Source organism: Palaemon carinicauda, chromosome 2, assembly GCF_036898095.1.
Source record: "Palaemon carinicauda isolate YSFRI2023 chromosome 2, ASM3689809v2, whole genome shotgun sequence".
Lineage (NCBI taxonomy): Eukaryota > Metazoa > Arthropoda > Malacostraca > Decapoda > Palaemonidae > Palaemon > Palaemon carinicauda.
In genome coordinates this window covers 130,990,987-131,017,660 of record NC_090726.1, presented here as the reverse complement: position 1 = coordinate 131,017,660, position 26,674 = coordinate 130,990,987, and the positions used below count along the sequence as shown (strand labels likewise).

General features: G+C 34.1%; 1 protein-coding gene across 9 annotated transcripts in view; it reads right to left on the bottom strand.

Moving 5' to 3' along the window:
* Window positions 1-26,674, bottom strand: part of LOC137627039 (sodium-independent sulfate anion transporter-like) — a 477,203-nt gene that overhangs the window by 131,060 nt on the left and 319,469 nt on the right. For 2 of the 9 annotated variants that reach the window (XM_068358025.1, XM_068358053.1), the window contains exon 1: window positions 23,037-23,175. The exons of 3 other annotated variants lie outside the window; for them this stretch is intronic. In XM_068358025.1, the coding sequence (XP_068214126.1) occupies window positions 23,037-23,061 (25 nt within the window). In that variant the 5' untranslated portion in view covers window positions 23,062-23,175. Of the gene's footprint in view, window positions 1-4,300; window positions 4,326-8,455; window positions 8,658-16,572; window positions 16,817-23,036; window positions 23,176-26,674 lie in introns of those variants that run through there. 4 more of the 9 variants (XM_068358104.1, XM_068358041.1, XM_068358096.1 and 1 more) reach the window with 4 other exon arrangements.

The following is a 26,674-nucleotide window of genomic DNA, read 5'->3' as shown; positions in this document are numbered from 1 at the left end:
TAAACGCCAATCATTTATCAGTCATTAAGAATAACTGGTGTCACAAAACTAATGTTCACTTATTCTGATACGAGCCAAATATTCAGTAAAAAATTAAATTGTATTTATTTTATAAATACAACTGCATCTATAATAAAAATTGCATTTACGTTATGAGACCATTTTTTCTTTTTGTGCTGATTATCCTTTAAGCCCAACTTGATACATGTGGTCTTTGACTAAGCAACCTAAAGATACACACGTAGTAACAGTTTGGTGTAAGCGACCGAGGTAATAATAATGACAACTGCAGTCAAATGGTATCCAGCTGTGGTCCCTACCAGCATACCCTTCCCTCACCATCTGTCAACAGAACCTGAAACTTCCTCATTTGTAGTACAAGCTTGCATTGGATGGGTCTCGAGTGAGAGACATCCTATTACAAAATAAAAAAAAGAAATAAGAAAAAAAAAGAAATAAGAAAAAAAGAAATAAGAAAAAAGAAAGGGAAGTCTATAAGGGGAAGGTTCCGCGAAATACGTAACACATTGTATAACATATATGAAAAAAAAAATAAGATTTAATGCAGACAGTCATTGCACCTTAATTAACAAATATGATATGTTACAAAATTTACATTCCTCAAACAGCGTTTCTTGAAAACTGTAAATATATACCAACTAATAATCGAACATTTTTAAAACGAAGAGAAATTAGAAAAGCATAAAAGTTCAGTACACGGTGAAAGTTAAAATTTTTGAAGAGCTAAACAATCGAAATGTGTTGTGGGAAACTGTAAGAGAACAGAATTGGCGACTGTAATGAACGATCGATTGGTTGGTTGTTCTATCTACATTGCGTCATGGTACCAAAGGTCACAAACACCAAACAGCCAGGGTGTCAGAAAAGCGATATATAATTAATTGTTAAACGGTGTTCGGGTTAAAAATAAAGAATTAGTTTAGCAGCATACTTCTGCTTTGGGAAATCAAATTTCGTTGAGTATCTTATTACATTATATACTTGCCTACACACATTTTTTCTCTGTCCTTTTTCGCAGTAGGGTCTTATTTTCTATTGCACATTGAATACAACCCTATTTGACGATGCTGCACAAAGCAAAATTCATGAGTAAAACTCATGCGGAAATTTGAACATAAACATCCAACAATAAGTAAGACAATGTAACATATTATTGGACCTTGGAGAGCCTCAAACCCCTTCAAACTGAAATCAATTGCAGGACTACGCTTTAAATTAATCTTCATAACAAAACCATTAAGGAGATTATCCATTTTTTTTATCTAAGATGGCCGCTCGGACACGATAAAGACCCGATTATGCTTTAGTCGGTTACCGACAAGGAATACCGCCAATATCAGTGTTCCTTATGCAATCTTTACTATCTCAAGGGTGTCCTACACGATCAACAATTTGGATGATATAATTTTTACATCAATATTTCGTCACTTCAATTTTGTGATGGGTGGTAGGTTGGCCAGTGCACCACCCACCCAGTACTACATAGGATCCCTCACTCTGGTTACAGCTAATATTTCCTTTACCTACAAATACACTGAATAGTCTGGCATGTTTTTTCTACATTCTCCTCTGCCCTCATACACCTGAAAAAACAGATTACGATCTTTAGCTATGGTAAGCAACTCTTCTAGGAGAAGGACACTCCAAAATCATCCCGATGTTCTTTAGTCTTGGGTAGTGCCATAAACTCTGTACTATGGTCTTCCACTGTCTTTGGGTATAGTTCTCTTGCTTGAGGGTACACCCGGGTACACCATTCTATTTTATTTCTCTTCCTCTTGTCTTTTTTTATACGTTGTATATGAAAGATCAATCTTAATGTTGTTACTGTCCTTAATACATTTTCTTTTATTTATTCATTACTTCTCTTGCAGATTATTTATTTCCTTATTTCCTTTCTTCACTGGACTATTTTTCCCTGTTAGATCCTTTGGGCTTATAGCATCCTGCTTTTCTAACTAGGGTTGTAGCTTAGCTAATAATAATAATAATAATAATAATAATAATATTAATAATAATAATAATAGACACCTTAGGCGATTACAACCATAGTGTAATACTAACTATCCTGCAAAAAAATAAAATAAAATAAAATAAAAATAAATAAATAAATCTGCGAATACCTTCCACTTTTTTACTGCAAGTAACATAAAAAACAAAACCTAACAATTATTGGTTTTACAATATTTAAACATTTTAATTGATATTCCATTTAGTTCTAGAAATGAATTCCATGATGAAATACTGAAATATCTTAAACGTGTATGCATTAATAAGTTCTTAAGAATAGTTACAATAGATAAGCTCTAAGGCATTTAAAAAAAAATATCATAGCACTGAAAAAAAAGAATATACATAACGAGGCTAACTTTATATACAAATTATTTACACCATAAAAGTCAATTGAGCAATTTTGTTTACGAAACATCTTTTCCTGAAGAATCATTTAATTTATCTTTCCTTAGCTTCAGTGTCCAAATTTTCTCTTCGTTATGAACCGTCTTATTTTCAGAAAAGAAAATGTGGAAATGTCTGTCAAGGGTGTGGCCCAAAAAGAAGGAAGGATCGAAGTCTTCATTCCGAGGGAAGTTCCAGGAATCGCAATCAAAATGCGAGTAAAATAGGATCTGGTTTATTGATCGCTTTATGTTAACACTTTGGAACCTCAAAAACATGCTGTATGCCTACACCGATTACACAGGATAAACATTAAAGCCTCTATTAGATTCTATCTTATCTTGTGCTTTGATACACAGATTTCCAACTGCCCCGATTTACACCCGACTGAAATTCGATATTCAATCTATTGTGAAAAGGGGTAAAAAAAGAAACATGATGTTAAAGAAAGGGTCCAATTATTCGAGAAACACTGGAGGGACATATTCTGTTGTTATATGTTAACAAGAAAAGGTATTCCACTTTTCTAAATTATACACCCCAATATAATTATACGGTACAGTATATATATATATATATATATATATATATATATATATATATATATATATATATATATATATATATATATACAGGTGTGTGTGAGTGTGGGAAGATAGGGATTTATATAATTTAGAAAAGTAGAACATATTTTCTTGTCAACATATCAAATTAAAATTATCGTATTTAGAAATCTATGTGTAGTAACTTACTTTTACATGTTGTAATAGTATTTGTAAATAATTTTCAACGTTGTATATAAATTATACACCCTAGCCTCTGAATATTGGACGACCACAACACCAAACAGAAAAAACAAAAATAACGTTTTGTGATAATCTGATGAAAAAAGTAATGATACTGAAAAAAAAAAAAAAATCGAAATTGCTCGCTGCTTCAATAAGGTATGACGGAACCTGACAGATATTAAAATCTTCCTGTATTGTGTAACAAATTCTTGATAACAATGAAATAAAATCAAATTTTTATCACTGAAATCTACTACACTATTATCTTCACCTTGAATAAAACGAAATTATGGCTGTATTTTAAGTAAGGAGATTAAAACCGCTTAAGGAATATCCCAGTTCTGAAGGTCACATTAAGGAAATTGAGATGAGAACATTACATTTCACATCTTTTAGCTCTTGTGTACATTCCTAAGTTTTTTTTCCAAAAACTTATTTATTAGTCAATCTGGTTATCCTGCTTGAATATCGATGAACATGAGATTGATACTTTTCTAAAACAACGAATTTACAATTTTCTATATCTCTTCATTTTCTACAGGGCAAATATCTGAAGGAACAGATGAAAATGATCTATGCGTGATTCCGTTTAATTCAATCCCGACAGCTAGTTAAGCCATTCACTCATGGCCATCAACGTTGATCAGGAAACTGCAATATGAGGCTATTTCAATCAAAAGTTAAAGATTCACAAACAAAAATCCAACTCAGATTTTGGGGAATTACAAAAGAACCTGACCACCCAACAGTTTTGACCTCGAAGATGAGAAGAAAATTATAAAATTAGAAAATATTTGTTTTAAAATGGTTTACGTGTTCATCAACTTTCAATCCCCTTTGCCTGTAGGAAAAACCTTCCCCAAAAAACGTATTTTTTGTTTATGATGGTCTTGACAAAAGCAAAATAATTATGAATGAGCTCGAAATAATGTCACTCGTAAAACGAAATGTAATTTATTGCAGTGACATTTATATCAATTAGCGAAATGAAATAAATACGGTATTTAGAAAAAAAAATCTATTTTACATTACAAACTCAGCCTATTTACCTGTTTTTCATAATCTCTCCAACAAGTGACTAATCATTAACTCACGTGATCTCATTATAAGAAAGAGGCCACCTGCAGCGGTCCTAATCAGTCAGTCTCTCAGTTACTTCCACAAAGAATTAATGTCATGACATATCTTTTTATGAAAAGGAATCCCCTACATAAAATAATCAGTTATGACATTCAGAATCTTATCAAATATCAAAAGTCCATCAGATATTCAGATATCATTATCATGTCTTTCAATGACATCAGTCTTCATTGACACATTAATATTCTATCAACTATTTCTGAAAGGTACTTTGCAAATTGTGTTCCACTCTTTGGAAAACAGTAATTAGTCAAAATATCTTTTTTATTATTGTAAAAAGGCTTCTGCTTTGAAGATATACTATTATAAATCTGTACAAAACAGACGTAAACAGATGCCCATCTCTCTCTCTCTCTCTCTCTCTCTCTCTCTCTCTCTCTCTCTCTCTCTCTCTCAAGAGACCAAGGAGGAGATAAGTGACAGAAGCACTACCATGATAAGGTATTTTATTAAGTAGTATACTCGATTTATGTTAGGATTGTGATGAAAAATTAGCCGACAAACTAGCCGAAACGGCCAAGAACAAGCTTTCCCATCTACATTTCCACTTGAAATTTAACTACCAATGAGTTTGTCTGTAAGATAAGAATATCCACCGTGTTAAGCAAAAAGGATATTCATAACAATCACTTGAGCTCGACTAGAGTTTCAAGACATGATCTAAAAGTATACGATGACATTGTACTAAGCAACAGCACACTTGATTTTCAATCAAATGAATGGGAGATATTACAACATTTCTACATCAATTGTATTGATATTCTCATGTACGATGAACAGACAATGACTCTAAGACTAAACGCTTTATTTTGGGCGAGGTTCCATTTCTTTGATTCATATGAAGTCCTCTAAATTAACTGTGGTCGCCTCTTCAAATCTTTTATATCACCATAATTCTGGCCATCCTTTGCATTGAAATATTCCCATCCTCTATGTAATACTAGTTATGCAGTTAATGCAAACAGTCTTGCCTTCTCCATCATAAGGCTCAATACTTCACAGTATTCTACAGTAGATGTTTTATTCCAATTGTGACCAAACTGTATAATTGTTTTCCTAATCTGGCAATTGAATCGGTGGAATTTCAGATTTGTTGCAAATGCTTTTCTGTTGAACAGATCGACATCCGTTTCTTTTCATGGTTAATATACAATAGCTTTGTAGTATCCTGCTTTTCCATTTGGAGCTGTAGCTTGGCCATTCACTATCAATAAAATTGCAATATATTTTTACGACGGCTCCTGTATGGTGTGCAGACAAAATGCTGACATGCATAATGTTGCCTTATGTAACATCGACGAACAAAATATCAACAGAATGAGAAACTACATGGTGTACATAATAGTAGGTTCTTTGCACAAAAGCGTAATAAACACAAAATATATTTATAAAAAACATGATTAATTAAAACTTTATTGACGAGCAAAATTTTCTTTACCTCATATGAGCAACTGCTGTAAAGAACTGTCGCTTGATTGCGATTACAGTTGTCCTTTAATCTCTGGTTAATTCTAATATATTTTACGTTCTGTATTCCGATTTCGAGATAACGAAATCGAGATAACGAAATTTCTGTATTTGCTTGTTCTTTTTATCAATTTTGTAACCAACTTTTCTAAAGAGGCACGCTTCATAATCATTCTTCTAGTAAAAGCATTAAGTCAACCATCAATAGCATTATTTACACGCGGATTTTGTAACAGGGTTTCCGTCGTCACCTACCTCTGATTACACTTACCCAAGGTCAACAGATTCATATGCTATAGACCTTGTACCTAGCAAAGTCGTTTCAAAATACTGTACGCTTAGACATTCACCGAGCACAAATTCTATTGCTTCAGTTAGAGAAGTGGGAAACTCGTCAAATTATTATTATTATTATTATTATTACTTGTTAAGCTACAACCCTAGTTGGAAAAGCAGGATGCTTTAAGCCCGAGGGCTCCAACAAAGAAAATAGCTCAGTAAGGAAAGGAAATAAGAAAATATACAAGAGGAGTTTTAGAATAATAACAATATTAAAATAAATCTATTATATATAAACTATAAAAACTTCAAAATAACAAGAGCAAGAAAGATAAGATAGAAGAGTGTGCTCGAGTATACCCTCAAGCAAGAGAACTCTACCACAAGACAGTGGAAGACCATGGTACAGAGGCTATGGCACTACCCAAGACTAGAGAACAATGGTTTGATTTTGGAGTGTCCCTCTCCTAGAAGAGCCGCTAGCCACAGCTAAAGAGTCTCTTCTACCCTCACCAAGAGGAAAGTGGCCACTGAACAATTACAGTACAGTAACCCCTTGGGTAAAGAATTGTTTGGTAATCTCAGTGTTGTCAGGTGTATGAGGACAGACGAGAATGTGGAAAAAATAGGCCAGAGTATTCGGTGTATGTGTAGGCAAAGGAAAAATGAACCGTAACCAGAGAGAGGGATCCAATGTAGTACTGTCTGACCAGTCAAAGCGATGATATCACAATATGATTTTTAACCATTTTTTACATATTTCATTTGGGAAATAGCTATGGTTGATCATTGTATTTGCAAGAATTTAGGATCAACATGTGGACATAAATAATGCAAATTTGACACACACGCACACACACACATTTATATATATATAAATATATATATATATATATATATATATATATATATATATATATATATATAAAATATATATATATATATATATATATATATGTATAGAAACGGATGACAAAATATTTGAATCCCACCACTAAACGTAGGTATACCCATGATAAATTAGTTTCTTGTCGCCTCTTATTGTTGTGTTATTTCCATACTAGCAATGGTTTTACGGGCTGCCAACGCAAGAGCCCGTGTCTGACGTAAGGCAGAGCAATTTGAAACGAACGAACGAAGCAATGGGCTGATGGAATACGTAAATACCAATAAATTTAAATACACTTCGGATTTGGAAGGAGTAATGGTGTTTTAAAATAGCCTAAAACTAATAACAATATATCTCCATTCAAGGTTAGATTTATGAGACAACTACCATTTCAGCGCATTTTATTATATTTCCATGTCTAGCGCATGAGAAATATGCAATCAACCATGTGACAAGTAAGCTACCAGTTTAACTTGTCTTGTCTTATTTCTTTGCAGGCGTTGATATTTGTCTTGTGTACAAACGGATCTGGGCATTATGTTCGTTGAAGTTATGTTCTACCAAGACATTATGTCCATCGTCTTCGCATCTGGTTCTTACTAACATACAAGGTACGTGTGTGAATAATTAATACAGAGATGTAGGCTATGTGTGAGGGTCATAGACCTTGGGTTGGGTCACAGGAAACGATGAATCTAGTATTTTGAATTCATTTTGTGGTGAGGTATCGGAGAAGACTCAAAATTATTTGTATTAATTGCAAGGGAAAATTTCAACCAGAGACCCACCTCTCTCTCTCTCTCTCTCTCTCTCTCTCTCTCTCTCTCTCTCTCTCTCTCTCTCTCTCTCTCTCTCTCTCTCTCACACACACGCATATATATATATATATATATATATATATATATATATATATATAGTATATCTCGTATATCCAGAGTATTTACATATGTCACAGCTTCTTAGTCTGTAAATTTTCTGTGTACAAATGGCACGGAACATATCAAATATATCTCTTTTTGTCCATTGTATAGATTTAAAGCTTGGTTTTGAAGTAAATGATTCATAGATAATAATTATAGATTTCAAAGAATCACGTTTAAGCACGGTAAGGAAATCATTTGACCTACTACTACTACTACTACTACTACTACTACTACTACTACTACTACTACTACATCATCGTCATCTATCGTTTCATTAATGAAATTCATATGTATAGGCTACTACACGATAAAAAAAATCCTTTTGATTAGCCAATTCAACAGAAGGGCAATCTGGAAATCCTTCCCATTATGGTAGTTAGTTTATCAACATTCGTCATTATTTTCCCCCAGCCTCTATCGTTATACTATTCATTATTTTGTGGTCTGTTAAACGTCTCAAAGAGCAGAAAAGTTGGGGGAGAAAATAACTGGAGATCGGAGGAGGAAAATGACTGATAAAAATGAATGCACTGAGTTGTCTTACGCCTTACCTCCTTAGAGCCAAGCGACGTTGTTCTCCGAGCGTCAACCTTAATATCTGTGTCAATGGTTAATATTTTACAGGATCTATTGAGGTTGGCTTGCCACCGACTAGTGGAGACATAATGTACCTGGAACTGGCGTCAGCCCCACCACAATTAACAGGATACAGCTCAAAGGGTTAAACGTTAAGAGAAGCCGTGGGAGACGTTTATTCGATCCACTACGGTAAGCCTAACGGAGTCACACGGCCACTTTCTTATTTTTACTTTATCTTTCAGGCATACCGGATAAGACAGGTAAACCAATCAAAATTTCGGTGCACATCAGCTAATCTATAATAATGATCATCATCAAATGATTATAATAATTAACAACGCTGATAGTAATCAGTAACCCAAATAAAAAAAATACCAATAATCAACCGCAGTCGACACAGTAACGATAAGAGTAATGACGACACCAAGTCATAGTCACTAGAGAACGTTCTGATATACATAAATACACACACACTATATATATGTATATATATATATATATATATATATATATATATATATATATATATATATATATATATCAGTGTTGTTATTCACTACGGAAAAATTTGTGATATTTGGCAAAATGCCTTATTGCACACCAATTTTAAAGTAACTGTTAACAACAACAGCTATAATAATAATAATAATAATAATAATAATAATAATAATAATAATAATAATAATAATCGAAAATCTTTACAGATGCAGGCATAAGTGGCGGTTTATTACTACTATTATTATTATTACTTCCTAAGATACTACCCTAGTTGGAAAAGCAGGATGCTATAAGCCCAGTGACTCCAACAGGGAAAACAGCCCAGTGAGGAAAGGAATCAAGGAAAAATAAAATATTTTAAGGAGAGTAACAATATTACAATAAATCTCTCCTATATAAACTATAAAATCTTTAAAAAACAAGAGGAAGGGAAATAAGATAGAATAGTATGCCAGAGTGTATCCTCAAGCAAGAGAACTCTGACCCAAGAAAGTGGAAGTCCATGGTACAGAGGTTATGGCACTAACCAAGACTAGAAAACAATGGTTTGATTTCGGGGTGTCCTTCTCCTAAAAGAGTTGCTTATCAAAGCTAAAGAGTCTCTTCTACCCTTACCAAGAGGAAAGTGGCCACTGAACAATTACAGTGCAGTAGTTAACCCCTTGGGTGAAGAAAAAATGTTTGGTAAACTCAGTGTTGTCAGGTGTATGGGGACAGAAGAGAATATGTAAAGAATAGGTCAGACTATGTGGTGTGTGTGTGTGTGTGTGTGTGTGTGTGTGTGTGTGTTTGTAAGCAAAGGGAAAATAAACCGTAACCAGAGAGAAGGATCCAATGTAGTACTGTTAAATGTAGTCAGTCAAAAGACCTCATAACACTCCAGCGGTAGTATCTTAACGGGTGGCTGGTGCCCTGGTCAACCTACTACCTATAAAATAAAAATGTTCATCCTCTGTCATGTTCTTTCAGGTTTTCAGAGTCATATAATAATAATGGCAATAATAATATCTTCTCAATCATTGAAATTACATTTTCTACCATTGCAGGAATAAACGTACTAATAGAATCGCATAATACCTGAAGTTCGGAGTAAACAATTTAATATAGCAATCAATTAATTATCACAAAACATTGTGTAACAAATACTATAATTTTCTATTTATGAGCTTACTCATATGTATTATTCGCGTATAGGCTATATAGTGTTATATGTGTACACATACACGATATATATATATATATATATATATATATATATATATATATATATATATATATATATATATATATATATATATATAAACTGAATTTCCTAAATCGCAGTGTATACAACTTTATCTTGAGAGCATAAATGTGCTGGGGTCCTAGAGCGTATCTCCGGATATTTTGTCTTTTTTTTCTCTCTGCCCAACAAAGGTAATACAGCGCACATTTTAAACTGGTGATTGTGAGAGGTTCCTTGGGAGATTGGGACCCACACACACACACGAATAATACAAAGAGTTCAAGCTCAGTATGATAAAGGACGCCATGTGCTATGTGGTCATGACAAACCCAATCATTTGTCAGAGCTGTCCCTAGAATCGGAAATTGTACGTTTCCGGTAGAAGCCTTACTGGAGACTCAATACACTCGTAACGGAAGTAGAAAGGTTTCTCTCCGCTAGGTTCTCCAGAAAGGGATGGTTCATTGCTCCCTGTACAATAAGACGTCTCCATTGCATCTATCATTTATCTTTTCCTTTTCCAGATTAGCATATATATATATATATATATATATATATATATATATATATATATATATGTGTGTGTGTGTGTGTGTGTGTGTGTGTGTTTGCACTGATGATCTCATTCAAATTATAACGGCTATACACAAAAAAAAAATCTTTTTCTTTTTTACATTTACATAAAAAAATTTAGACTAAAAATATCAATTATATTTAGATAAATATATCGACACAAAACTAATACATCATAGAGACTGTCACGTTAATTATCAGTTCTCAATGATTATTGAAGAATTTCTAGAAATCTTGCCCGAAGAATAAGATGATCTGACAAAGTTACTTTCAATCAAATTGTAGCAGAATAATTGAATATATGAGAATAAACATGAAATTCATAAAATTTCTTTCGAAAGCTTTTTTTCCCGAGAGCCAAGAACAAAAATAAGAACCATGCACGATGGTATATTTCTTTATCATCATAAAGCCCGGAAAAACTATTTCACATTACTCACGGAACACCACATTCACTCTCCCTTCCGAACGTGTAAGGGGTTGGACGCAAATCCCTTCTCAACAACATATGATCACGTTCCAACATTGTAAAGGTCTCGGCGGAACGACTTTCCCGAGAACAGACACAAATAGAGAATACAACGATATTGCACAAATTCTAAATAATGAGCGACTTTATGGCGAGCATTTGGTTACCAAAGCTAGACTGAATGGTAGTTAGTGTTACTCACGGTCCAGATATATAGACCTTGGTGTTACTGAACCTCTTCCTTAGCTATGGCCACCACAGCAAAGCCTGAGGCTCCCGTCACCTGGATAAGACTTGCGGAGAATTACGGTTGCTGCAGGCAATCCCGACGCCCTCTTAACTGGCAGGATGAACGCCACTAAAAACTAGAACTTAAAAACTGGGAATACTATGGAAGATACTGCGAGGAAAATGACATCAGATACCACAAATAAATGACACAATTTTGTTATCGTGTGTTCCCAAATGTATAAACTTTTATAAATTTTACTGCAGTTGTGTGTAATAATTTTCTGTTGTTGAAACCGAGACACTACAATCTCATCAAACTGAGAATCACGAGAAAACTGTGTTCATCTTATTATATTAATTGACTTTTGCGATCTCTCGAATGCGGACTTTTTTCCCCTTGATTAATTTACATAAAAATACGTCTATGGTATTATACTGACGTGTAAAAATAAATTTAAAAGAACAATTAAACCTTCTAATGCCTTCTCCCTCGTCATAAAAGAACAAGAAAATAATTCGACATGTTTAGTCTCATTTCTTCTATATCCTGTAAAACCTGCTCATTATTATAAATGCTCTCACCGAGTTTCTAGCGAGGTTCCACGAGTGGACATTAATCATTGATAAATAATCAATACGAAAAGCAACATTATAAATGAAAAATGTAAGGTCACTTGATGAATCATAATCATAACTATAAAAAGGCTTTAAAAAATACAGGTTTTTCTGAGATGAATACCCCAATAACTAGAAGCATCATTAGCATAAAAAACTATTAATTTTTACCCATATTGTGTACGCAAAATATTATAAACGAAACCATTTCTACTTAGCATACAATGAAATATCTAAATACGAAAGGTATGTAACAAATAGGCATGGTTCTCTCAATTACATCTACTGTAATGTCACTGTGCGACACCAGTGACGTCCCATCACAGAACCCACTACAGTATCACAAAGCCGAGCATATTCTTCCGCTCGCTCCCAATTAAGGAGCATAGCTCCCCTTCCGATGCAGGAGGGGAGAAGTATAAGAAGGAAAACACTTTATGAATGAAGGACTGAGAAAGGAGATAGGTGACAGGTGCCACCTTTGCTAGGTATCCAGTCACTGCTCTGTCCATGTCATCATCATCATTATCTGTCTAATATCCTGTGTTGACTCTTGAAAAATTTACTTTTCTTATGGGCTGCCTGAAGGCACAGAGCCCATGTTGCACCAAACAGTGTAACAAGCTACCAGACTGTCAGATTATAAAAAGGTTTAAAGATCAGTCATAGGCGGCAGAGGGAAGGGACCTGGAAATGTCCTAGAGACCAACTATATCTACATGTGATCAGTGCCCAAGCCCCTTCTCCACCCTAGAAAGAACCAAGAAGGGCAAAGCAATAGCCTCTGATAACTCAGCAGGTAAAGCAATAGGCTGCCCTACCCCTATCCTTAGCTCACAAGGATAGTGAGGTGAACGCCGATGAAAACTTTTTTGAGCTGCAAGCAGGGCTCAAGCTTTCAACCCACAAACCGAATATTTTGAGTCAGAGACGGTATCCACTCGACTTGATATAACAGCTGTCATGAATGTGGAGCAGCTAAATATGATTTTTGGCCGGCATCATTCATTTGCTGGTACAAGCTTTAAATATGATATGAATATAATCTACGCCATTTCTTGAGAAAAAGGACTACCCATAACAAATTTCAATGTGTCCGACATAAACTAAAAAAACGCCGATCTCTGTTCATCTGTTTCCAAGTTTTGCTACGAAAAAGGCTACTAATGAAGGGAAAGCAAAGAGGATATCCTTTTCTGTCTCTATAAAATCCAAAAGGGTTGCAAACTACAGTCAATCTTGTAGTCAAGTAAAAATATTGTTCCTGAGGCAGGGTGGATTTTTAGACAACAATGGATAATTCAAAAGTTTTGGCAAAAAAAAAAAAAAAAAAACTTTGAGGAGATGAAGCTAGATATCAGAGCAAGAACTATTCATACATGAGAAGGTCAACTCTAAAATTAAACTACTGTATGTTGGTAGAACCAAGATAGTGTCTACTGTTCACTACTTTGGCACAGTAGTGATGACCACTGCTTTGCAACTCAGCAAGATGTTCAATATCAGCTTAACTGCAAGTTTAGTATCCTAAATAATATCTAATCAACCTCAAAAAAATTAGGCAGCCGAACTTGAACTGACAGAAGGTGCCAGCGCCGGAGAGACAAGCCAAGGATAATGGGGGGGGGGGGGGAGGGCTTTAACGTTATCCAGATGGTGTGCAGATTACAAGGGATGAAAATTGTATTGGATGAACTATCGGGTTAGGTATAGGGCAATGACTAAAACCTAAGTGTATTTCGTACATGAAAAAGAGCAAAGGTGGTATAAGGGTAAACCCTTTGCCAGCTATACTTAATTTAAGTTCGCAGTGTCGTATCATGGATGCCGAACCAAAAATACAAACTGACTGGAGTAAATGTTGTCCTTGTCAAGAAGCAACAGTGATGAAACTATTCCACAGGCCCTTCTACGGTTTGTTTGCAGGACTGAGTAAGATGTTGATATCAGGTCCCATCAATCCATGGTATTGTACTGTCAGATATTGCTGTTGTACAACTTTTACAACACAACTGCTACTCTGAGTAAACTGGAGGATAAAAAACCCACAGGCCTGCAAAACACCGTGAAACACATCTTCCATAAGCTTCATGGGAATGGAATTAGTATATCATAGGACAGTGTTGGAAATATCAGGACTGTTAGGTGAGAGTGTAGTAAAGCAATATGTAGAAGACGATGTGCCTACCTATTTTGAGAAAGGTACTTGTAACACCAGCATTAGATAATAAAGATCACAGTCCAACAGCTGCCCATGTAAAAAGACAGAAATAGACTGTACTGCACTCTGTACTTGCTCTTGTCGTCCATCTTTAGGAATTAAAAAAAAAAAATGATGTTCAACAACAATAGGAGAAAAAGACGTTCGTGTACTTATAATCATAATTCTCAAGTTTGGACACAGTTAATAATGAGTAAATATATATTTCATTTTTGTACATATTTATTTAACTATATCTGTGTACAAGCGGCAATAAATATTCATAGAAATCAAGTTATTTGGAGGGAATTTCGGGTGACTAGCGCTTTTTTCTTAAAATCCATCCCACAATGAGTATTTCTGCAAAATCTAATGCTTGTGTCAAGAAATGAATGAACATATGACTTATCTGAACAACTATTGCCCTACATCAGGGAACAGCAAAGAAAGACGTTCTACTAGACTCCCAGGAAGGACTGTGAGGAAGTTGGTTATTTGCAATAATTAGTTAATGTCAAGGACACAGCGCCAATGCAATCCAGTACTGTGGGGAGAACTAGATAAAAGGCACAAATACACAAATCTTCAGACACGTCGATGTATAAATTATATTACACATTTAATCAACATCGTTAGTTATCATGATTTCAGTCCATGACGGTGTTATATAATTGTAAACTAATTAAATAATTAATGTTATATATATACAATGGATACAAAATGAAGTTCAACAAAACACCAAGCAAATATCCTAAATTACATTATACCTCGGGATGTAATCTACAGTAGACTGTGAGTAATCATACATCCTTAGTACTTAATATTACCGCTATCTATTTGATGACAGTAACTAATAGTATAGATCAAATAATATAGCTGAATAACATGATCATAAAATTTATCTTCATAAATTCATTCGAACTACTTTTAATGAGAGAATGTACGGTTAATCTCAAATAGTTGAGTTCTGTTGGATGACCGTCTGCTGCCCTTTACTAGTTCAGACCCCATTAAACAAGACCAATATAGTTCACATCATGTCCTGCTTGTTCCATTCTATTCATTCACAGTAAAAATACTGACAACTTTTAAAAATTACTCGGTTTGGTTTTATGTGTAAATTGTTGTTAATATCAAATTGTCAGCCGACTAAAAATAACCAAAACAAAATATCATATCATTCTGCATGTAATCATTGACTAATGACTAATATATCTGTATAATTGGGAATATCGCATGTAACTTAGAAATTGGGCAAGAAATATATGACGATCAAAGCAGTGTTAGTAGAAAGTACATTTCATGTCCTAAAGTACAGTATAACACAAATAGGAAAATAATTTTGGCAAGGAAGTAATTTTCCACTATAAGATGAGGCCATAAAATAAAGTGAACGCAGCTATTCCCTCGTTCACCTTTAATGAATATTTCATATAACTACGAACTTTGTCCGATTCAATACAATTAGTCCATAATGTAGAATACATGTTTGAACGTGTGAATACTAACCATACATGCAGATACCAAGAGGTTGGAAGAAGGCAGGATGAAGCAGTGCGTTTGACATGACTTGACCATGTGGTGAAAATACACAAAAGAATGTATAATTCGAAGGAGTAAAGAGGAAAGAGACGAACAATGGTGGAGTGTTAGTTTTGAAAGGGAAGGTTTTTATCTTCCACGTAGCAAGATTGTAATTTGTTTGCAGTATACTGTAGTTACGAATGGTGCAGCGTATGTATGTGTGATGGTGGTGGATGGGGGGGGGGGGGAGGGGGCTTCAAAAAGTTACTCATGTGCCCTCCGAATAGGTACATGAAGTAGCTTATGTTGTATCAAGTTCTCCTCTGGAATGGAGGCCCATCGTGGATTTCCCAGTTAAAAGGATGAAAGTTGCAGCAACTCTCTCTCTCTCTCTCTCTCTCTCTCTCTCTCTCTCTCTCTCTCTCTCTATCTCTCTCTCTCTCTCTCTCTCTCTCTCTCTGTTAAGCCCAAATCTATCATGGAAATGGCTTATACGCGCGCGCGCACATACACACACATATATATAATTTATATATATGTATATATAAATACATATATATATATATATATATATATATACATATATATATATATATGTATATATATATATATATATATATATATATATATATATATATATATATATATATATACAGAGAGAGAGAGAGAGAGAGAGAGAGAGAGAGAGAGAGAGAGAGAGAGAGAGAGAGAGAGAGAGTAAATAACATACATCAAAAAAGAAAACACGTCTTACCTTCCATCATGAAACAAAGATTGGTCTTGAGACAAAACTTCCGATTTCCTTTTCCCTTAGTTGCTCCAGACACAGGTGATAGCACAAGACAGGTGAGTTTCGCCTAAGACTAATATGACACCAATAATATAATTTCGGCAGAGATGGATCTTTCCACTTTCTTCTCTTAAAATCGCTTAACTTTATATGTTACTGAAGAGACTCAACATGCACACCTAATTATTATCGGTTTCTCACTGACTCTGAAGAAACAGAACATTCATGCATCATTTCCTGAAGAAGAAAAAAAGGCTCTTGCCATCAAAATATCGCAGAGATTTCATATCAATTCACATCCTAAGCTATCTTACAAGAAAAATCTACTATTCCTTAAGCACTAAATCAAGCTTTTAAGGAGCTCATCTTGAAATACAAACATTATCTAAAACACAATTATATATTCTTATATTTTCTCAATAGTTTTCTTTAAAAAAATGTCATATCGGAAGACTTCTATTATTACATGTTCGTTCATTAGATTGTCTGGTCATATTAGCCTGACTTTTACAAATTCCCAGTTTTCTTTCACCTGTCATTAATGAGAGAATGAAAGTAAAGGAAACAGATATTTTTGTCAGCGTGGCAATATTACGAGTTTCACCGACCACGATCAACCAAAGTTCAACCTTTATGTTACTTGACTGGACAATACTTTAAGCACCCATAGTAGAGGCAAGGTTTGTGCTTCTAAAATGACGTGGCATAAGGGCGAGATGGAAAGAAAACACTTGGGGTTTTGGTAGTTCTCTAACGATGCATGATTACGAATAACAATAAATGAAATCTATACCCCCAATTTAACACACATCATCACAGGACGAAGTGCGAGTTACCACTAAAACCGATGTAGATCCATTCAACAGGTTCTCTTGCGACACAGGTGCAGCCATTAATGATGAATCACACCTGATGCATAAACTCAAAAAAAAAAAAAAAGATGAGGACGTATAAATCCCAATTTTCCTCTACACGTCCATTCCCCTGATCCATTAAATGTTCAAGGAGCTTATGATTGATGACATGTATGAAATTTACCGGTGGTCACCAATGCAAGTACTGACCAGACAAAAGTTGCCCATAAGCGCTTCATTCCCAATTTGCATCAACCCACTAAAACTAATCTTAATTCATACAGAGCACTACATACGCTCATTGGTCGTCAAAAATTAATGCAGTACTGAAATGGAAATGGAAGGAACTTTAACGTTAAAATCCGTCGTTTTAAAATTTAAAGAAAATGATTAACAAAAAGGAAATGAAAAAAAAAACAATAATAACACTATGAAAAAAAAGTGAAAGCCAGCCAGAGATAAGCAATCTGTTTCAAACTGGGCATTTGTGTTGTGATCCAAGAAATCAATCAACTGAGGAAGCATGAACTTTACTATGGATTTTTATTCATGACTAATACTCTCATAGGCGTTAACATTCTTCTTATAGCACCGAAGAAAATGATCCAAGAACATATTTTCAGGTAGAGAATATGTCGTATAGGACTATAGGGCAACTCACACCTATTGGTCGCAGGCAATTTACTAGAAGTGTAAATATGCACAGATATAATTAATAAACGAAGCCTATCAATATTACCGACAGCTGTTCAAACCTCGACAGCTCAACTTTTTGGCCATATTATGGAGCAGAATAAAGTTAATGTGCTTTGTGAATGCTCAACCGAAATTCGTAGCCCATGGAAGAAAAAGTATGTATATATACACACGTGTATATATATACATATATATATATATATATATATATATATATATATATATATATATATATATATATGTACTTTATACATATAAAGTATATATATATATATATATATATATATGTATATATATACATACATACATAAGTATACTGTATATACACACGTGCATATATATATATATATATATATATATATATATATACATATATAGTATATATATATATATATATATATATACCTGTATATATATATATATATATACATACATACATACATACACACATATATATATGCACGTGTGTATATACAGTATACATATGTATGTATGTATATATGTATATGTATATATATCTATATATATACATATATAAAACGTGTGTATATATCATATATGTATGCATTATATGCACATATAAACATTCTTATACATATATGTATGATACATACATACATTCATATATACACATACATTATATAAATACATACATATATAAATATATATATATATATATATATATATACATATATATATATATATATATATATATGTGTGTATATATGTATGTATGTATGAATATATATATACATATATATATATATATATATACATATATATATATATATACACACATATATATACACATATATATACACACATATATACACGCATATATATATATATATATATATATATATATATATATATACATATACATACATACATATACCCACACATATATATATATACATATATATATATATATATATATATATATATATATATATATATATATACACAATATATATATATATGTGTGTGTGTGTGTAAATATGTATGTATATATATAAATAAATATATATATATATATATATATATATATATATATATAACAATGGAACGAAGCCACCGTGACCTCCATGAGTTATCCGTGAATCAGTTTATCCTGGTTCAAACTAGACTTAAATGCTCTCAAAACAAGTGATGAGAGCCCCTTATAAATACCACCCACTCGTCATGGAACAAAGGAGAGAGAGAGAGAGAGAGAGAGAGAGAGAGAGAGAGAGAGAGAGAGAGAGAGAGAGAGAGAGAGAGATTCATATTTTGCTTAGATGAGACCTTAGGAAGGCTCCTCTTCGGGTCTTGTGCCAAGGCGCCAAGGCAGGTGACAGCTCCAAGCCAGGCACTAACTGGCGCAAATGACAATCCTCAGCCATGCTATTAAAGCCATTAGCTGACAGTCTATGAAGGTTAACTGCAGTATTTGTTATTCAACCTTGATGCATTAATGAGGGTAAACCCAAGTGCCCGCATGCCCTATTTACGCATATATTTGTGTAGCTCCAGAGAAATTAAAGAAGCTACGAAGTTCAATATCAATCCTTTAACAACAAGATTACTGATGGAGTTCATGAGGTAATAATTTCTGCTATATACACACTCACATTCTGCCCGTAACATATCTAGAGGAAAACAAATATATTATTTGAACTCTTGCTATTCATTTTGTATTATGATCCTGTGCACTTAGGCTAACTCACTGTAACCAGAATCAACAAAGGGAAGTGTGAAAGTACACACCACTTACTTAGTAATGACAGATTGTAACCTAAGCACACGGGCTTAATTTCTTTGCTTGGCTGAAAAAAAAAAAATTGATTGCATGACATCTTCAATAACATCAAAATAGGGCACCTTCCTCATAAATACTTAAAGTGGATTCTGACACACCTTAAGCATTACATTTTGAGCTCAATACTTTTACATTACTCTAATTTAATGTAGCACTGCTACTGCGTCGTGCTGTGTACCCATTCGCTTTCCACAATGAAAATACAGAACTAGAAACCTCGAAATCCTATGAGATGATTGGGCACAAGAACTGGACGTTTCGTCATTCCAAGAAGAAACAAGGATTTGAAACCCCATTATGAAATGACACAAATACCGAAGTTTTGAGGTGAATATGAAAAATCTAAAAGCTTCCCAAATGGGCCACAACTTGTGTTTCAATCTATCTACAGAATCTTTTCATATACTTAAAGTGTACGCGAATCCGAAAAGGTTCCAAGTGGTTTTGATGAAACTAGATGGGTCGACCCCCTTTCGCCATCACAGAACTTCATCACTTTTCTTCTGTGCTTGTTTTCTTGTACTTTATCTCGCTCCACCAGTAGACATATTCCATACCACGTATATCCAACCATGACACAGTTGGTCAGAGAAAGAAAACTCGATCTACTTCAGAAAGAAGAGAAGCAGTGGCCAGACCAGGGGGAGGGGATGTTATCTTGAAAGCATGAGAGGCAAAAGATACTCAATCTCAATATGGGAGAAAAGGAAGAGGCAACACCACTTTCGACTACACGACCAATAAAAGATTTGGGTTTTGACTCCCTTCTCTTCTTTTCTCGGTCACAGCAAAAACGGTCGCATTTGGCATTAGGTAATAAAGGGCATGCAGAAAATATATTTTTCACCATTCTTTTTATGATCTACAACTAATCATAAATTTGATAATTTACAAATAAAACGCCGCAATTAAAGATAATCACCTAATTAATGCCCATACAACCCGTAGACCAAATCACCGCCAAGGTCACTCTTCAGCGTCAATATGAAAAGGAAAAATCACTCTACAGTAATCTAAGATTCAATTCAAAAGCTTACACTCCCCATCATCTATAATGAGTGCGATATTTTCCAAGCCCATTAATTTCAAAATTTAATTGGCATTAGAAGCACGCATATGAATGACTATACTAAACTTTGCTAAGCTCTTTTTAATTAATCTTGAGACAACCTGTTAACTCTCTCTCTCTCTCTCTCTCTCTCTCTCTCTCTCTCTCTCTCTCTCTCTCTCTCTCTCTCTCTCTCTCTCACACACACACACAAACACACACATACAAATAAACATAAAAATAAGCAGTGAAAAAACAAAACCTCCTCTCAACTTTGTTGACAAAAAACAACAGAAACCGAAAACTTGCAACAACTGCAATAAAAAAAACAATGGAAAGATAATCCCTGTAAAAAGACTTTCTTACACAATGCCAATCCTTTTGAACAAATTTACATTCATCTTGACATTTTTTACTGTGTTTAGAAAACAATCTTCGGAGGAATGAACAGATTTTGATGAAATCTGACGAAAGCTTTCAAAAGGACAAGAATTATAGATGGATACTGAAGAGGATTAGATTACTTCACATCGAAAAGTTGGCACATAATTATAATCCCTTTAATGGCAACTAGGTAATCCTATAATCAGACGGACATACATGTAAAAAATAGTACCATAATAATAATAATAATAATAATAATAATAATAATAATAATAATATAAATAATAATAATAATAATAATAATAATAATAATAATAATAATAACATAGTCTCAAAACGTAGATCTCAGGTCATCTACGCTACAGAAAATCTCGACAGAAAAGAATAACCAACCCTATTATAGTAGTTGTCTGTAATTGTTCTTGTGAATATGGTGCAATCTAACAATAAATTAATCAAATGAATCATACACAAACACAAACATTATATATATATATATATATATATATATATATATATATATATATATATATATATATATATATATATACACACATACACTTATGTGTGTATGTATGTATGTATTCAAAGTGTTTCTCCAGAACATAAGACCGAAATTAAAAGAAGGATAAGCATGGGATGGACAGCTTTTGGTAAACAAAATGAGATCAAGAAAGGTAAAATGCCACGTTCTCTAAAAAGAAAAGTATTAAATCAAATGATCCTATCAGTATTAACTAAAACATCGAAGATTTGGAGCCCATACTAAAGCCTTAGAACATAAGCTAGTTACAACCCAGTCAGCTATGGAAAGAATAATGATAGGAATAATACTTAAAGGCAGAAAAAGAGCAACATGGATACGAGAGCAAACAAAATCAGAGGATATTCTAACAACATGTAAGAAAAAGAAATGAACATGGGCAGGACATATACTGTAATGAGAATGACAGTTAATAGATGTACATTAGGAATAACAAAATGGGTCCCTAGAGATTGCAAAAGAAGCAGGGGAAAGAGGAGAAGGCGATGGATTGACGAACTACGAAAATTTGTGGGCATAGGCTGGCATAGAAATATCATAAACAGACGTGAGTGGAAGGACATGTAATTATTATTATTATTATTAATATTATTATTATTACTAGCTAAGCTACAACCCTAGTTGAAAAAGCAAGATGCTATAAGCCCAAGGGCTCCAACAGGGAAAAATAGCCCAGTGAGGAAAGTAAATAAGGAAATAAATAAATAATATAAGTAAAAAAAATAAATAAAATATTTTAAAAACATTAACAACATTAAAACAGATATTTCATATATATAAACTATAAAAGGACTTATGTAAGCCTGTTCAACATGAAAACATTTGCTGCGAGTTTGAACTTTCGAAGTTCTACTGTCTGAGGCTTTTGCCCTGCAGTGGACATGTTACGGCCGATGATGATATATTCAAATGAAAATGTTTCCGAAGAATCAGTATAACTCTCCTTGCATTACCTACCACATCACAATAAGGTCAATAGAATTATCACTAAATTCACTCTTCTTTAACATCACAACAGTGAGAAAATAATAGATTTATATCTTAGTAACAAAAGTAAAACATAAGAATACATATCAACTAACGGAAAAAGGACAAAACACTTACTCGGCTGTACTAAAGAAACCACCATTGTCGAAAAGAGAAACTTAAGAAAATGAAGACTACAGACAAACACTAAGGAATAAACTAATATGCTTTAACCTAAAATCTCCAGAAGCTATACTGTAGGTGGTCTCTCTGTGTCTCTCGCCACGACGTCCGTGGCAGTAATGACGCGTAATGTATGACTGCAACCACTTTTATGTTGGGTGCAACAAATGGAACGCTCCCTCTGGACCCTGGGGGGCTCCCATAGGCAACTGCACACCCTTACAGTACTGTACCTGATTCGGGGGAAAGATTAACTCGGGGCGAGAGAGAGAGAGAGAGAGAGAGAGAGAGAGAGAGAGATTCTGGTTACAGCAAGGGGAATACCGGATACATCACTATGTAAGACGTCGCAAATACTGAAGTTTAGGCGAAATGTCCCAGTAATATACATTTTTTTTTTCAAAGCAAAAACAAAAGGGAAAGAAGAAACTTGAGAAACCTGGAAACTCATTTATAATCTTTAACAACACCAGAGTAATGTTTTTAAAGTGCTGTCAGTACATATAGAAACAAGACATCATCTTTGAAGTATATAAATAGAGTCCCACAAGGCAAAATTATAAATGTATATAAATAAATCTCCTTTGGCTGTTTTCCGATTAGACGCATCTCTTTAGTACGCAGCCAACGTCATTAGGCAACGGTTTTTACATAAAGTATCGGAAGAAGTGACGTGAAGAAGGCTGACAATGAAATGATAAGAGAAATTTGAAGAAATTTAAGATTAAAACCTATTAGATCGATTGATATATCCCATAATTACTCCTTTCGTTACACAACACCTGAAAGATACTATTAAAAAACAAAACTGTTCAAAGACATTTCCGGACATACAACGCTTAAGCTCTAAATAAAATCTTATGGGCTGATTTTCGCTGGCATTATTTCATAGCAAACTCAAGAAAGTTCTGTAATTTCCAAATTATCTTTTGGTAACAACATCGCTGGAAGCAGCGAACCTAAGTCTTTTATTCTTTAGATATTAGAGTGAATCCAAAAATACAAACATGGAGATGAATTGCCCTTCCCAGATGACAATGTCAACATAAATCCCCAAAATTCTATTATTTTGCTAATCTTGAATAAGTTCCCATAAAATGAATCTAAACTAAAAACGTGTGAATTTTACTCTCTACTCCATAACTGGCTTTCAGAGTAAAATGTATACATGAATGGACCCATAATAATACTAGATTCATAATCCTTTTAATGAAGCCTCTATTGAGCAGCCACTCTCTGAGGCCATAAAATGTATTCTGAAAACTAATATAATTCATTTTTCTGATATCCTATATAATGGCCTCAAGCAATACTGAGCATTATTGGTAAAACCTGAACCTTTCAATTAAAATGCAAAAATGGATGACTTTATGACGAAAGCTAACATAAACTATACTGCAAATACTAAGCAAAATTAATAAATGGGTAATTCACCTAGAAAATACACCTATACAGGGTTTACATATGCAGGGTATGAGAACGCCTCTAATAATATGATGGCAAATCAAAGTGAAACAAAATATCAAAACTGGCTAACGACAATTACGGATGCAAATCCAACAAAAAATTTAGAAAAAATAAGAAGCTTAAAAAAAAGACTATAAAATTGCCTCATGGTATATTGATACAACGACTAGGATTTCATTTACGAAGACTTAATCCATTAGTTAGTGAGGAAAATGTTGTAAGTGTGTATATATATATATATATATATATATATATATATATATATATATATATATATATATGTGTGTGTGTGTGTGTGTGTGTGATCAAAGCACTCAGAAGAATATTGGGAGTTAAATGGCAGGTCAGGATGAGAAATTAATCTATAGGGGAAATTACTCGTGTGCCATATGTGGATGAGATCATTGTGAGGGGTAGATGGAGATGGTTTGGGCAAGCTCTTCGCCCTTCCCAAGAGATTAGTTTTCCAAAATTTGAACTGAGCTCCACAAAGCACTAGACGAGTTTGAAGACCCAGGCCTATAAGGCTGAGGACTATGAAAAGTGAAGTAGATGATGGATGGAAAGATATTGATTTAAAAGCTGAACAGAGAAACGAATGGCGAAATATAACCGAGTCCCTTTGGGTCAATTGGCGTAGGAGATGATATATATATATATATATATATATATATATATATATATATATATATATATATATATATATATACACAGTATATATATACAGTATATATATACAGTATATATATATATATATATATATATATATATATATATATATATATATATATATATATATATATATATATATATATATATATATAGAAAACAGCACTAATTAGGAAGCATACTTCCGCTGAAACCCTTCAATACTGAAGACACTAATTCTTTCCAAGAAAATAGTTCTCGTCATAAAAAAAGACTATAATGTTTATCATTACTTTATAAGGGTGGGATAATTTAAGTAAAAAAATCTAATTCCATTAGAAAGGCACATACCGTCGATCCTATATGATTACGCTCCTCCAAAAATCTACGTCACCAATGAAGCACATATCTCCGCCAATCCCAAATCGTCAGAACATGTAATTGCTTTCTATCGCAGAAGTCAGGGTATAAGTCTGATTGAAGTATCCCGAGAACAGAGGAACATATGTCGATGAACTTATATTAAAAATATGTGGGGTAAATCTCCAAAATCCTTGTAATGCACATGCAGCAAGCAACGTACATGCATATGAAGAAGGATGCCGTATTGTTTTATTCGACATTACAACCTTATTGAACTCCACGTAAAAAAATTTTTTAATGTGACAGGCTAATTTAAAATCTACTATCATTCCATTGTATGTTATCTATTTCTTATGCCAATGTCAACTTTATGGACAAAAACTGTTGATTGTAAACACGCAATTGCCACTATTATGTGGCCTCTTTAGAGTATAAAATACCTGTATTGTCAGTAAATAAAGTTTGTTGTTCAGTTACTCTCCTTGTATCAACTGCTCCTCTGCTGTCGTCACATTGGTGAACTTCGGAGTTCCTCGAACACCCAGCCAGCTCTCTACTTCATCTCCATATCCTCCAATGATGCCCACCACTGACAGCGAATCATTTGTCCCACCCTTCACCAGCCAAGAAACGTTTGCTTTGTTTCAGCCCACCAAGATTCAGTTCCACATCAAGGGTGTGACCCGCTCCAGCACCCAAGCTGACTACGTCCTTGCTGTAATTCCCAACGCCACTTTCCCAGAAATCTCCAACTGGCTTTGCCTCGTTCCCTCTTATGGACATGACCCCATTGATGTTCGACGGGTAGCCGAAAAGGGATCTGCTATCCTTATCCACAGTTACGAGATGCTGTCACTGTCATTTGGGGCGCCAGGTACCGATGAAATTTTCTTGTTGCCAACGTTACACCATCTCTCACTGGTGGGGATTTCCTCACCCATTTCCACCACCTGGTAGATGCTGCACATCGACGCTTAGTCAACTCCAGCTCTTACTCATCCGTACCTTTATCACCTATTCAACCAACCTCGTTCTCCACATTAGAGCACCCACGGACACCTACGACCACCTCCTCACTTTAGATCCATACATCTACCTTAGATGTCAGTGATTCA